Source organism: Epinephelus moara, chromosome 7, assembly GCF_006386435.1.
Source record: "Epinephelus moara isolate mb chromosome 7, YSFRI_EMoa_1.0, whole genome shotgun sequence".
Lineage (NCBI taxonomy): Eukaryota > Metazoa > Chordata > Actinopteri > Perciformes > Serranidae > Epinephelus > Epinephelus moara.
The window spans coordinates 19,478,487-19,491,319 of record NC_065512.1 but is presented as its reverse complement, the minus strand read 5'-3'; the positions used below and the strand labels follow the sequence as shown (position 1 = coordinate 19,491,319).

The 12,833-nt window shown below is 42.0% G+C and overlaps 1 protein-coding gene across 2 annotated transcripts; it reads left to right on the top strand.

The window, feature by feature from the left end:
* The first annotated feature begins 2,024 nt into the window (after positions 1 to 2,024).
* On the top strand, positions 2,025 to 11,634 carry LOC126392782 (immunoglobulin superfamily member 3-like). Of its 2 annotated transcripts, XM_050048393.1 has the most exons (11): positions 2,025 to 2,127; positions 2,508 to 2,661; positions 3,705 to 4,088; positions 4,203 to 4,619; positions 4,784 to 5,188; positions 5,395 to 5,766; positions 7,097 to 7,468; positions 7,585 to 7,977; positions 8,811 to 9,221; positions 10,085 to 10,477; positions 10,582 to 11,634. In XM_050048393.1, exons 2-11 carry the CDS (start codon positions 2,592 to 2,594, stop codon positions 10,785 to 10,787), a joined length of 3,423 nt encoding a protein of 1,140 aa, XP_049904350.1. In that variant the 5' UTR covers positions 2,025 to 2,127; positions 2,508 to 2,591; the 3' UTR covers positions 10,788 to 11,634. The 2 variants fall into 2 exon arrangements, with proteins under 2 accessions (XP_049904350.1, XP_049904351.1); XM_050048394.1 differs by lacking the exon at positions 2,025 to 2,127 and having other exon boundaries at positions 2,488 to 2,661.
* Positions 11,635 to 12,833: the final 1,199 nt, after the last annotated feature.

The following is a 12,833-nucleotide window of genomic DNA, read 5'->3' as shown; positions in this document are numbered from 1 at the left end:
TTTGAGGTCATTTTGTGTCTCTTTGTGGTTGTTTTGCCCCTTTGTGTAGTTATTTTGTGTCTCTCTGCAGTTTGTTTGCACTTCTTAGTGGTCATTTTGTGCCTCTTCCTGATCGGCATGTGATAATTTGACTTTTTTAATTTTGCAGGTGAAAGCCAGGGGGCCCCCTGACACATTGGGCCCCTGAGCCTTTGTCCGACAGGGCTGTGCAGTAATTCATTCATTTACATGTCTTTGGGTTGTGGGCAAGAGAATTAGATTCTGAGATTGTCTTTTTTAAGACCTAAAGAGCTAAAGTTCTGTGGGAGATATTTTTCTTTATAATTACAACATAGTCAATTAAATTTTCACTATACTTATATTACTATACAGTAACATTATTCATTAATTCATTCACTTTACATAACCACTCATCTTGTTAGGGGTCATGGGAGGACTGGAGCCTACCACAGCTGACATTGGGCGAGAGGCAGGGTACACCCTGGACAGGTCACCAGACTATCACAGGGCTGACACATAGATACAGACACATTCACACTCATATTCACACCTACGGACAATTAACCTGCATGTCTTCGGACTGTGGGGCGGAAGCTGGAGTACCTGGAGAAAACCCACGCTGACATGGGGAGAACATGCAAACTCCACACAGAAGGGTTGCCCCACCTAGGGTTTGACCCCCCCCCCCTCTTCCAGGATGGACAGATGTGCAATAGATGTCATAATAGATGTATTTATCATGAATACTTACCTATATATGCTATTTTGTATTTTCTACTTGAATAGTTCACACAAATTATGGCTACCAGAGTTGCACTGCTGGATATTATCACACATATTTGCACAATTCTCTTATGAAGTGCAATGTATGGGTATATAATGTATATTTTGTATACTGATTTTTATGTCATATATAAAATATCAATAATGATATAAATTATATTAATAAAAATATCTAAAATATCAGAAGCAAAAGGAAAGTATACAAACTAATGCCAGGTGTCTGATTGTAGACTTTTCATTTTGCTTACAGAAAATCTTATTTTTCGAGTTTAATCTTGATAACAATATCACTGGATGGATTCTAGACTTTTTGACAAACCGGTCACAGTGTGTGAGAGTTAATGGTGTCCTTTGATTCAAACAATCTTCATGTATTCACCGGTTCACCTCAAGGATGTGTTTTGCCTCCCTTCCTTTATATTGTTAACACAAACAGCTGTCAAAGTGAATATTAGAAAAGACACAATAGAAAATTTGGCGATGATGGTGTTGTACTAAGCATCCCAGGGGCAGAGGAGCGAGATCATCGGCCAGTAGTTGATGAGTTTGTGTCATGGGGTACCAATATTAGTCACCCTCTGTATCAAAATAAGATGGTCAACAGTATCAAAAGCTTTGGACAGGTGAATAAATAGAGCTACACAGCTCTGCTTCATATTGTAATGGTGCTATGTTGCTTTCTGTTGCTTTCTAAACCAGACTAGAATGGTATTATTACATTAAAATCTCCTTTAACTATGTTTCATAGGTGGTAACAGCTTTGGATCAACTTGTAGGTTATCTCATTGCTGCCTCTTATTGACAGACAAATAAAATTACCCAGCATTTATTTACTCAGTCAGCTCAATTAGTCAGGCTAGATGCTGAGATAGGAACATATTGAGACAGACACAGCTGCAGCAGAACTGCATGATTTCATCTTCACCACTGGGTGGCACTGTTGCCTCATATTTTTTACAACACCATTCAAACATAATTTAAATGAATCCAAACTTATTTCCTGTTTCAATTTTTGCCAAAATAGGTTAAACTTGGACCCCAGCTGGTTTCTAGCAACGGGATTCAACCGCAGGCCCTTTATCTCCCCCTCTCTGTGCGCCACTGCATGATCGGATTTGGAGATATATTGTTAATCATGGAAATTAATAATCGAATGCTGGAAAACCGGAAGTTAGACCTGTTTTATTCAGAGATAAACTATAAGGAAATGGTTGGTGTGGTTCGGTTTAAACAGGATAAAACTTGTCGACATGGAGGAGCTTCAGTGCCTGAGGATACCGATAGAGCGCATCACCTGTCTGCAGAGAGCATCACTTTATTTCACCTCACTTCACACTGTTGCAAGTATGTTGGGGACAAATAAGCGCTCATGGTCCCTTTTTATTATTTGGTAAGGGTGTAATTTAAGTCCAATTCACTTTGGATTACATTTGATGATGGTGTGAAACAGTGTGATGTATCCAACATGAGCCCTAATGGGCACAGTGTGATTTTTCTAATGTGTGCCTCATCAATAATCACATATAGGTTAAGGACGAACACTTTTGTGGGTCTGTATATATATTTTTTTCATCTGCGCAGGTGCATTTGTGACACACACGTTATAAATGACAGTGCTATTTACCAGTACAGTATGCTGCAGCTGCTTGTGTAAATGCAGGAAATATCAGACTTCCTCTTACCTTCAGGAAGCATTAACCACTTCAATGTCTCTGTGAGAACAGACACAGATTGTCACCGGCTGACTGAGGACTTGGTCACAGCTGCTATGGTGTGAACACTGCTGTTACTTCTGAGGCAGGTTCAGGATGAAGTGTTCCCTGCAATCTTGTATGAGGGCCAATTTGCTCCTTTGTCTGGGACTACTTGTGCACGGCGGTGAGTAGCACACTGGATTTCCTGCAGTTAGATTGTATTCTGGGGAGTGAGCATGCTGGGTGAAAATATGGTAGTTACTTCATTTGTTAAAATCTTGTTAAAAATAGAACAGAGACAGAGAGAGTGATTTTTAAAGTCAGGGGCTATTAAGTGGGGCAGAGAAACTTGTAGCTGAAGTGGAAGAATTTGAAAATACCACCAATGAATAACAAGAAATAACAGCTAAAATACTCACTGTGTTTCTGGTGACGTATTTTTAGAATCTCATAAAATTGTATATTGCAGTTGCAAAGATTTCCAATTATTCATAATTGATGATTCACTTATGTTATTCTCTCTGACTTAAAAAAAATAATTGATGTAGGCAAACAAATTAGTGGCAAATCATTTTCATAGAGCTGGAAAATAAGCAATAATTCCCTCCCTCCGATTTTAGTGGAAGTGCTAATTTTTGCTTTTCATTTTCACTGACAAAAATATGAGAATGATGATGATGTGATTTTTGCTGGTGTCTTCAAAGCGAGCTGCATCATGTCATGCAATATGATTTATAGCGCTGGGGCATCTCACAGTGCATCATTTTTAATAGTATGTTGTGACACCTTTATCAAAAAAATTGCAGCTCCTGTGATCTGAATATCACACTTGGTCATATTGTGATTTTGATTAAGATTTAGGTTCATTTTGTGATTTTGATTAAGATTTAGGTTCATTTTGCAGCCCTACTATATACTGTGAGGTGTTTATGCATCTTGCAATATGCAAAGAAATTTGAAGGCTACAGAGTAGGCCAAGCGATATGGAGAAAATTAAATACAGTCACAATAGTTTTAAAACCAGGGAAAGACGATATCTATCTCATATCACGATATCGGTACAATGTCAATTTATTGCCCTGCCCCACTATGGATTTTTTGCTTTACATATCAAGGCAATACTAAAACATAGGTTAGACTCCGGAGTGTAGCACCTTTATAAAAATAGCCGACACTTAAAGTCGCAGTTTTCAGCTGACTTCTGTTTTTTGTCTGTGCTCAACACAGGAGAAGCCGGGAGTGGTCCTGTGCACACCGAAGCACAGGCTGGGCCTCTGTATCGCGTGGTGGGCTATCCACTCTCCATCTCCTGCAATGTGAGCGGCTTCGCCAGCGCCACCACAAGAAAAGAATTTGAATACCGTATTAAGAAGCCGGCAAAACCAACATTTGAGATCAACATCATCAGCACCAATGACGAAAACTTCGGCTATGCAGTGTATGCAAGCCGTGTGAGGAGAAAGGAAATTACTCTGACACATGTGAACCCAAACTCAGTCTTATTTGAGATAGACAACCTAAACAAAAATGATGAGGGGGAATACGACTGCACTGTAGTCAACTCAGAGGAGACTTACCATGGGACCTACAGCGTTAAGACAATGGTGAAAGGTAATCTGTTACTCATCTACTTTTGAGTTTTAAGACTTTTCATTGCTGTATTGTAAGATGGCAAAAATGTACGACTTTCATGTCTTTGTCTCTGTTTCTGATGTGATTCCATAGTGATTGACAACTCCCTCAGTGTTTCATCACCTGCCCCCACCACACTGAGCTATAACGAGGGTGATGCTTTCACTTTAACATGCCAAGCCTCCAGCAACACCGTCCAGCACACCCACCTGTCTCTCACCTGGTTTCTTCGTAAAGACAGCGAGGACAACCCTCAGCCTATCATTTCTCTGGATAGAGATTTCACACTGAGCCCAGGCCCGTTGTTTGAGAGGCGTTACCAAGCTGGACTCATAAGGTTAGACAAAATGGGAGAGGCCACATACAAGCTACACATGGCTCAGCTGGAGCTGTCAGACCACGGCAGGGTCTACTGCCAGGCCCAGGAGTGGATCCAAGATCCTGACCGCTCCTGGTACAATATCGCACAGAAAGATGCAGAGGAAACCCCCCTGAACGTCAAAGCAAGAGGTTAGAAGCAGCCAACTGATTTTATCTATTAAATAGCACATCTTGATATGTGTCAATACATTTGTCATTGCTCTTCCTCTACGCAGTCATTGTGGCTTTTTGACAGGATGTCTGCGTCTGTGTTTGTCTCACTTTACTTCTTTCTTTTTTTTTACCCTGAGTAGAGGTGGCGCAAGACATGTCGTCTCTGGTGGTGAGAATTTCTGCACAGCCTGAAACTCTACAGGAAGGACAGGAGCTGTCGCTCACCTGCAATGTAGACACACAGAACCTTGCAGAAAGGTTCTTCTCTGTAGCCTGGCTCAAGGAGGGTGTTGAGTTGGCCCACATTGGCCCTACAGGCATTCTGTCCGTGGGGCCTGAGTACAGTGGGCGGGCGAAGGAAGGGGAGCTGAGGGCAGCCCGGATAGGAGACAGGGATTACAGTCTTACACTGCAGCCTGTCAGAACTGAGGACCAAGGAGGGTATATCTGTAGAGCAAGTCTTCAGGACAGAGAGCAGAATGGTGCTTTTACACAGGGAGCAGTCCAGAGCTCCAGCTCCCAGCGGGTCAGCATCTTAGCCACAGGTGAGTCAGCAAGTGAGCCCATAGTGACTGAGACACACTCATACACACACACACACACACACACACACACACACACACACACAGGGTTTAATTTTGTTATCTGTATGAATTACCCTGGATTTTAAGTTTCATCTTCTTAAAATAATGAGCAATATTATTTATAACAAAGTTACTAAACACACTCATCTGTCTGTGTCTCATCATAGAAAGTGGGCTCTCAGTTGAAATTCAAAACACCACGAGCGTTAACGAAGGCAACAGACTGAACCTCACCTGTAAAGTGTATGGGGTCAAAGGTCAACTCTCCGTCACCTGGCAACGCAAATCAACACCCACATCAACAGCCATATTCACCAAAGTCATCAGTCTAAGTCAGGATGGCGTCACAGAGAAAGCGGAGGAGTTCATGAGTCGCAGCGTGAGGGCAACACGTCCAGCGACCGATACCTTCACCTTTGAGCTCGATGAGGTCACACCCTCAGATTCAGGAGTCTACCAGTGCACCGTGTCCGAATGGCAAACCAACAGCAAGACCAGCAGCCAGTCGCAGAGTGCCACTGTGTCAGTGGCTCCTACAGGTACGCTTTGTTTCCCTCTGTCTTTGTAGTACAGATCATTCAACACAAATGATAAAACCTGCATAATGACACAACAGGTTTCTCTTGTCACACAGATGATCTGATTACTTTCTAAAAAACAAAAAAGTCATTTTCATCATGTCAGTTCTGGCGGCTCTACTCAGCTCAGCTTGCTCTTTTATGTTGTGATTAGTAACTGCTGACTTTAAGTTACCACCTTGGTTGAGGCGTCAAGAAAGCTGAGCTGATACAAGATGGTGGCGTTAAAACACTGCAGAGCAATGCTCACTCAAAAAACACTGTGACTAGAATACTCACTACGTAACACGGGATATCCTGCACAAACCCACCATTTAGCAACCACAAATTTTCAATGCACTCGCCCTAAATTTTTGACTAAAACGGCAGCCCACAAAATTCCGCCATACACTTTAAACACTTTGCTGTACAATCGACTAAGTGGCAGACATTGTTGCTGATATAGGATCCAGCGAGCGTGGCGTTGAAGATGATGTCATGGCAGTTTCAGGTGGTGTTGCTATGGCAATTAGCTGAGAATCTCACCTACACTTGGGGAGTAGTATTTGCAAGTACATGACACCAAAAGCACCAGAGTCAAGTCGAGCTGAACCATGCTGTGGAAATGAGGCATTATAAGCCTTTTCATTTCGGCACCACCTGGTCTCCCCTCTTGTGCCACCTCAGGTCGAAATTTTAAGTTTGCACTGAAGACGCTGCCATGACATTTGCACCATCACAAGGAAAAATTATTTTGGATTTTAATTAGACCATGAGCAGCTGTCTGAGGAGGAACAAAATCTTTAGGACGTTCTTGATGTGGTCCAACACTTTTGCGCTGTATTTTAAGATATAGGAGGGTTCACTTCCAGGCCTTTAGACTGGACATTTTGTCAACATGCATTTGTTGAAATGACACGTTGACAAGTATAGACTCTGGTGTGCTCCAATGCATATATTTGCATACAATAACATGAAAAAATGATTTTCTCGAGACTCTTAAGAATGCTGAATGCTTTAAGTTCTAAGTTTGATGTGAAGACAAGTATGTTAGCATTCTGGATATGTAATGCATGAATGCTAATTTGTTTTATACATTTCGATGATTATGCACGTATTAACCTCTTCTTGTTTTAAAGAAGGAAATCGTATTGAGAAATGTGTGGGAAAAAAATGAGAGAAGAGTCAGACAGAAATGTGGAAATGCAATTTACGCACATCTCTTATTCACTTTGTACACTCATGATTGCATGACCATGAACTTCTGCTTACTTGCTCACCACGGCTGTCTATTTTGAATTTGTGTTAACAGAATCGTTTTTGACCGTGCGTCTGATAAGTCGCAAAAACATGGTGACTGTGGGAGAAAATGTGGAGCTGATGTGCCGGGTCAAAGGTCCACGCATACCAATAACACTGACTTGGAGCCTGCAGCGTGACGCCTCGAACGTAGATAACATCCTGACACTGTACTCTGATGGAGCCATCAGCTGGTCTGCAAATCAGCACCGCTACCAGCTGAAAGTCGAGAATAATCAGAATGAAGCCATACACTATCTGCTCATCAACGGTGCGAGCCACAGGGAGGCAGGAAGCTACCAGTGTAGGGTGTCTGTTTTCCTGGAAAATGTACACAAGAAGCTGCCTCCATCCTACCCAGTGGCTGTTTTGGTGCAGAACCCAGGTACTGCTGAGATTTGTAAACCATCTGTGGAGCAATTTTGGGTGAAAGCTGCACTGTGCATCCTGTTTCTCTATTTTTCTAACCATATATGAATTCACTTTTTCTCCCTCTCCTAGTGAGCAAGCTCGACCTGACTCCCACCCCCGCCTTGACAAGAAATATCAACACTGACATAGAAATAAAATGCTCGGTTATCTCCGAACCCTCTGCGTACTCTCGCTATGCTGTGACCTGGCTGCTCCAGCAGCAGGAGGAAAATAAGACCATTGTGAGCTCTGACCGGGATGCCCTAGTGACATATGGACCCCAAGTACCGCCGACCCACAGACAGCGAATCAGCATGAAGCGCACTCAGGGCCCGAGTTTTGAGTTGAATATTCAGCAAGCTCGAATCTCAGACAATGGCTCATACGTGTGTGAGGTGGTGGAGTGGCTGCAAGATCCTAATGGTGACTGGTATCAGCTCTCACCAGTGTCCAGAACTACAGAGCTAACAGTTATTGAGCCTGGTAAGTTTGTGTTAAAAAGCTCACTGATCATTTCTCCATTAAGCATTTAATATATATCATCCATAAGCTGTATATAAAGATGGACGACCTGGTGGCTCCCCAAAAGTGGAGCCCAAACATATCGATCAGCCCCTGGTGGCTGGCTGCATTATGGATTAGTGGACTGGACATGGGCCAAACTAAAAAGCCAAAATATAGGTCGGATAATTTTCTGCAAAAGATGGTTTCTGTCTTTCAACATAGTTCTTATCACGTTTGTTCATGTATTCATTTTTCTGATAAATTAGTAAGTGGTGTGACATGATTGACAGCTGGGATTGATGGGCAGGACCTCAATACCACTACTGCACAAACTCTCGCTTCAAATGACGTCACCAATGTAAGATAGCAGCGGCCATATTTGGGATATTTGGCTCCACTTTTGTGCACAGGGAGGAAGTGGACAGGTGTCGTCCAGCTTTATATAAAGTCTATGACATCATACAATTTTAAACATATTTTCTTATGCAGCTTCAATCTACAAGCATTGAGGCCCTACATGAATACAGTGTTCTGCCAAAGTTCAAACAGTTTTGCTCATTTCAAATAAGATATTTCCATATTTATCTATCTGTAGTTTCCTTTCTCGCTGATTTTAAGTGGCTGGGACTCAGTTGGAAAAATGTGGTGCATTTAAGCAGCATTTGAATCAAATGTGTCTTCAGTGTGTTTTCAGCACTGACATATAGGCTTACTTGAGAGTTACAGCCAAATTTTCAGTGGCTTTAAACAAAAACAGTTGAAGGAAATACTAAGTTTTCTTTTCTCTGCCCCCTCTCTTTGTTATACTCCAGCCAATGACCTTTCTTTAGACAAGACAGAGCAGCCGGTGACTTCCATGGAGGGAGACGAGGTGGAGCTCAAGTGCACCATCATCACAGGTGCATCCGGTCCTTCTTTCTTCTACAAAGCCACTTGGTTCTACACTGGCCATGATTCACCTGCCTCAAATCCTCTGGTGGAGCTTGACCACACGGGCCTGCTGAGTTACCCAGAGAACAAGGAGCTCAGCGGCCTGCAGGGGCGGCTTCGTCTCTCCAGGCCCACTCAGAGCAGCTTCTACTTAGGAATTCAGAGGGCCCATGTGGATGACAGTGGGACCTACCGGTGCCAGGTGGAGCAATATCAGCTGGATCATGAGGGTCACTGGCAACAAAAGGCCTCAGACAGCGCTGGCCTCATTGTGCTGAGTGTAAATGTTACAGGTATGAGCACATCTTTGAGATCGCTGTGTACAGCCTAGTCGCCAGAAAATGTTGGCATTGTACGTTTCTGCAAACCATGAATACGGTACATTTGTGCGTGACATAATATATGAGCTGACTTTGTCATGAGGAGGTCATGGGGAGGTGGAGGAGGTGGTGGATGGCGTGACACCTAGGCAGGATGCCTGTATGCAGATCATACTGACTATAACCAAAAGCTTTTTGTGCATAAACCTAACCACACATTAACCACAGCGCTGTTGAAGTATAACATAATAATGTGCGAATGCAATATGTGGTTTTTAGAAACGTATAATGCCAACATGTATTCTGGCGATTGAGTTGCTCTGCTCAGCTCTATAAATGTAGTTGTGTGTGTCTTATGTTTGACAGTGGTATCATGTAACTCTTGGTAGGAAAGCAAAGAAGCATATTTTCCAAAATAATGCACTATTCCCTTAAAACTTGCAATCCAATTACCAATACCAGTATCATGTGATGGTGTGTGTGTGTGTTCTCTCTGGCTTGTGCCGCACAACCTCACGTACTGTCAAAAAACCCACTTCTCTAATAGTGCTGTCATATGTTTTGCTCTAGTGGTGTTGTTTATCTCTCCTTTGTTATGTACATAAGCCCTACTTGCTCTGCTCTTTTAGTATTACAGATTAATTTTGTTGTGTTTACTGTTTCTGCCCTTTGCAAAGCCTCCTAATCTCCCCTTTGTCTCCTTTCCCCCGACTTCTCCCTTGTCTGTCTGTGTACGCAGGAATTCAATTTAAAGTCCCATTGATTAGTTTGTCTTGTAAAACTTAAGTTGAATAAAATGTGTCTTTTTTTTTCCTGTTTTGTTTTTCTCTCCGCAGAAAAAAACCTTCACATCGAGAAGAACGAAATGAACTTGAATATAAGCATTTCCCGTAATATTGCCATGCCCTGTCACATCGCCAAACAATCCAGCAGCCAATCTGAGTTCCAGGTCACGTGGTTTTGGCAGAAAGAGAGAGAAATTAAACAACACCCTATATTCACAGCTTACCGTAACTCCACCCTACAAGACTGGTCTAGTAAGGTTGATCAGTTTAGATTCCGCCACCCTGCACCCAACCAGTTCATCCTTACACTCATGAAACCAAGTCCTGAAGACAGTGGCGTGTATTTCTGTGAAGTAGAAGAGTGGCTCCCATCTCTGTCTCAAGAGTGGAGGAAGGTTGCAGTGGAGAAGTCGGGATATTTGACGGTTAATGTCTATGCAGAGGGTAAGCACGTGTTTAAGTGTTTAGCAGTATCTCTCAATAAACACCAGTGTTGAAACTCTTGTTAAAACATGCATATGTGGTTTTCTTTGTCTTCTTCTTTGCAGGGGATGCTAAACCCGTCTCTGAGCCAGAATGCAGGTCAAATATGTGGATGGGGGTTTTCATAGCTGCAGTTATCTGCTCATTGTTGATCATATTCCTGCTGTTGGTGTTGATATGCCGGAGCAAGGTCTCAGGAGGAAAGCAGTCGGGCCAAAGTCTGTGGACAGAGCAACACCCTCTGAACACCAAACCCGGTGTGGAGAACTGAACCTTTTAGACTAGAAGAGAAGAGAGGAGAGGAGAAAAAGCATTCATATTTTTATGTGCAATGTAAAGTATGCAATGTTTTATATGCAATTATTCCAAAAGTTGTACTGTACTGTACAAATTTTTTATTCAAAGATCAATAATTCTTGTTTAAATGAATCTGTTAATAATGTCCCTGTGTAAAAAAAAAAGTTTAAATGTTTTCCCTCTGTGCAGCTGGGAATAATTTTGCCTTTATGAATTAATGAAATTCATTAAACCTTTAAAATTAAACAGGCACTTTTCATTTTTACAGCTAAAACTTCTTTGCATAATCGCCCCCTTCTTACTGCCTGCAATGGACAGTCGAGCTAGGCAGGAGATCAACTTGGTGGCTTTGCACCTACAAAGCAACATACTCAGACTGACAGATTCCTTTTTATGTAGCAACACACCAGGCAGCTTGATACTATGTCTTTGATGAGAAGAAGTCAAAGCATATAGCATGTCTGAGGGAGCAGCTAAGCACGACATGTGGGTGAGATTTGAAACTTTTCTCAGTAAGCAGCGCCACAGTGAATCAACGAAGGAAGTGCTCTGTGGTTCTGTAAGAACACAAGGACGACTGCATGGTCTGCAAATCTGCTGAAAACTGAGTGTGACAGGCATTTGGGCAGACAGAGTCACGCTATTCTCACAGAGGTTACCTTTGTACATTGGAAGCAGAAATCTGCTAATGCAAACATTTCATGTACATGTGACGTTGGATGCACAGTTTCACTTCAAGAATTCTGCACTAGGAAATGTTCTTAATTGTTTTGACTGAATTTGAAATTATACAATTAGTATGAGAATAAATGTGACATTTAAGGGTGTTGTATGGTTCTTACATCCATAATTGTTGAACAATGAAGGGATTTTCACTTCTTATACATTGTCACACAATGTAGGACAGTGCAGCAGATCAAAGATCCTAAATACACAGCCAAAGCATTTTGGGCTTGATGAATGTTCTTGATTGGCCAAGTCAATCAGCTGAGCATTTCTTTAAATTCTTAAAGACCAGACTGGAGATAAAACCAGCCTAAACAAGCAAGGTCTGGTAGAGCATCACCAATTTATCTTACTTTTATTGCTATTCTTTTCGGCACTGGTGTTTACTTTTCCTGCTAATATACTTTTATTACTCTACTTCTGTTTGTTCTGTTCTTAAGCTGTAATTTTTAACAACCTCTGGCAAAAGAATTTCCTTCGGTATTAGTAAAGTTCTATCTTATCTCTTATCTTAATGTTGCTTAATGTCAGTGAGTTGTAGACTTCAGGCTGTCTTGATTGCAAATGCTTTGCAACCAGTTAAACGCATTTGAAATTATCTGATTTATTTTTTTGGTCACTTAAAATTGGGGGGCTATGCATTAAAAGCAGCCCAGTCGCCGGAAGACAATGTTGGCATCGTACATGTCTGCAAACCACAGGCAGGTTACATTTGTATGTGTCAAATGTATCGTATAAACATTGTAAAGTGACGTAGTATATGAGCAGACATTGTCATCAGGAGGGGGAGGGGATGGTGGTACCTTGGTGAGACGCTTGCCAAATTGCAGATCATTGTTTGAGAACGACTAATAGCAAAAGCGGTTATTTTTTAGCACGTCATTGCTGCATTTCCAGCAGCTTTTTAGCCACCAAACATGGTTGTTTTTTAGCGATCTGGTGCAGTATTTCCACCTCGGATTGCGCCACAAAATACGACTGTTTTTCCCCCCAAGATATTGCTGCCGGGACAGTGCTGCAGAAAGAGGTTGTTTATTTGCAAACTGTTGCTGTGTTTCCACTGGGGACAGTGCCATGTAAAGTGGTTGTTTTTTTCAAGACATTGCTGCATTACCTGTGCCACAAAAACAGTTTGTTTTTTAGCGACATGTTGCCATGTTTCCACCAGGGATAGTGCCACATAAAGCGATTGTTTTTTACTGATTTGCTGCGTACGTTGCTGCATTTTGTGCCAGAATTGTGCAACCAAAACTGGGTATTTTAAGCTAAGAAAAAGACATAACCATTTCAGCTT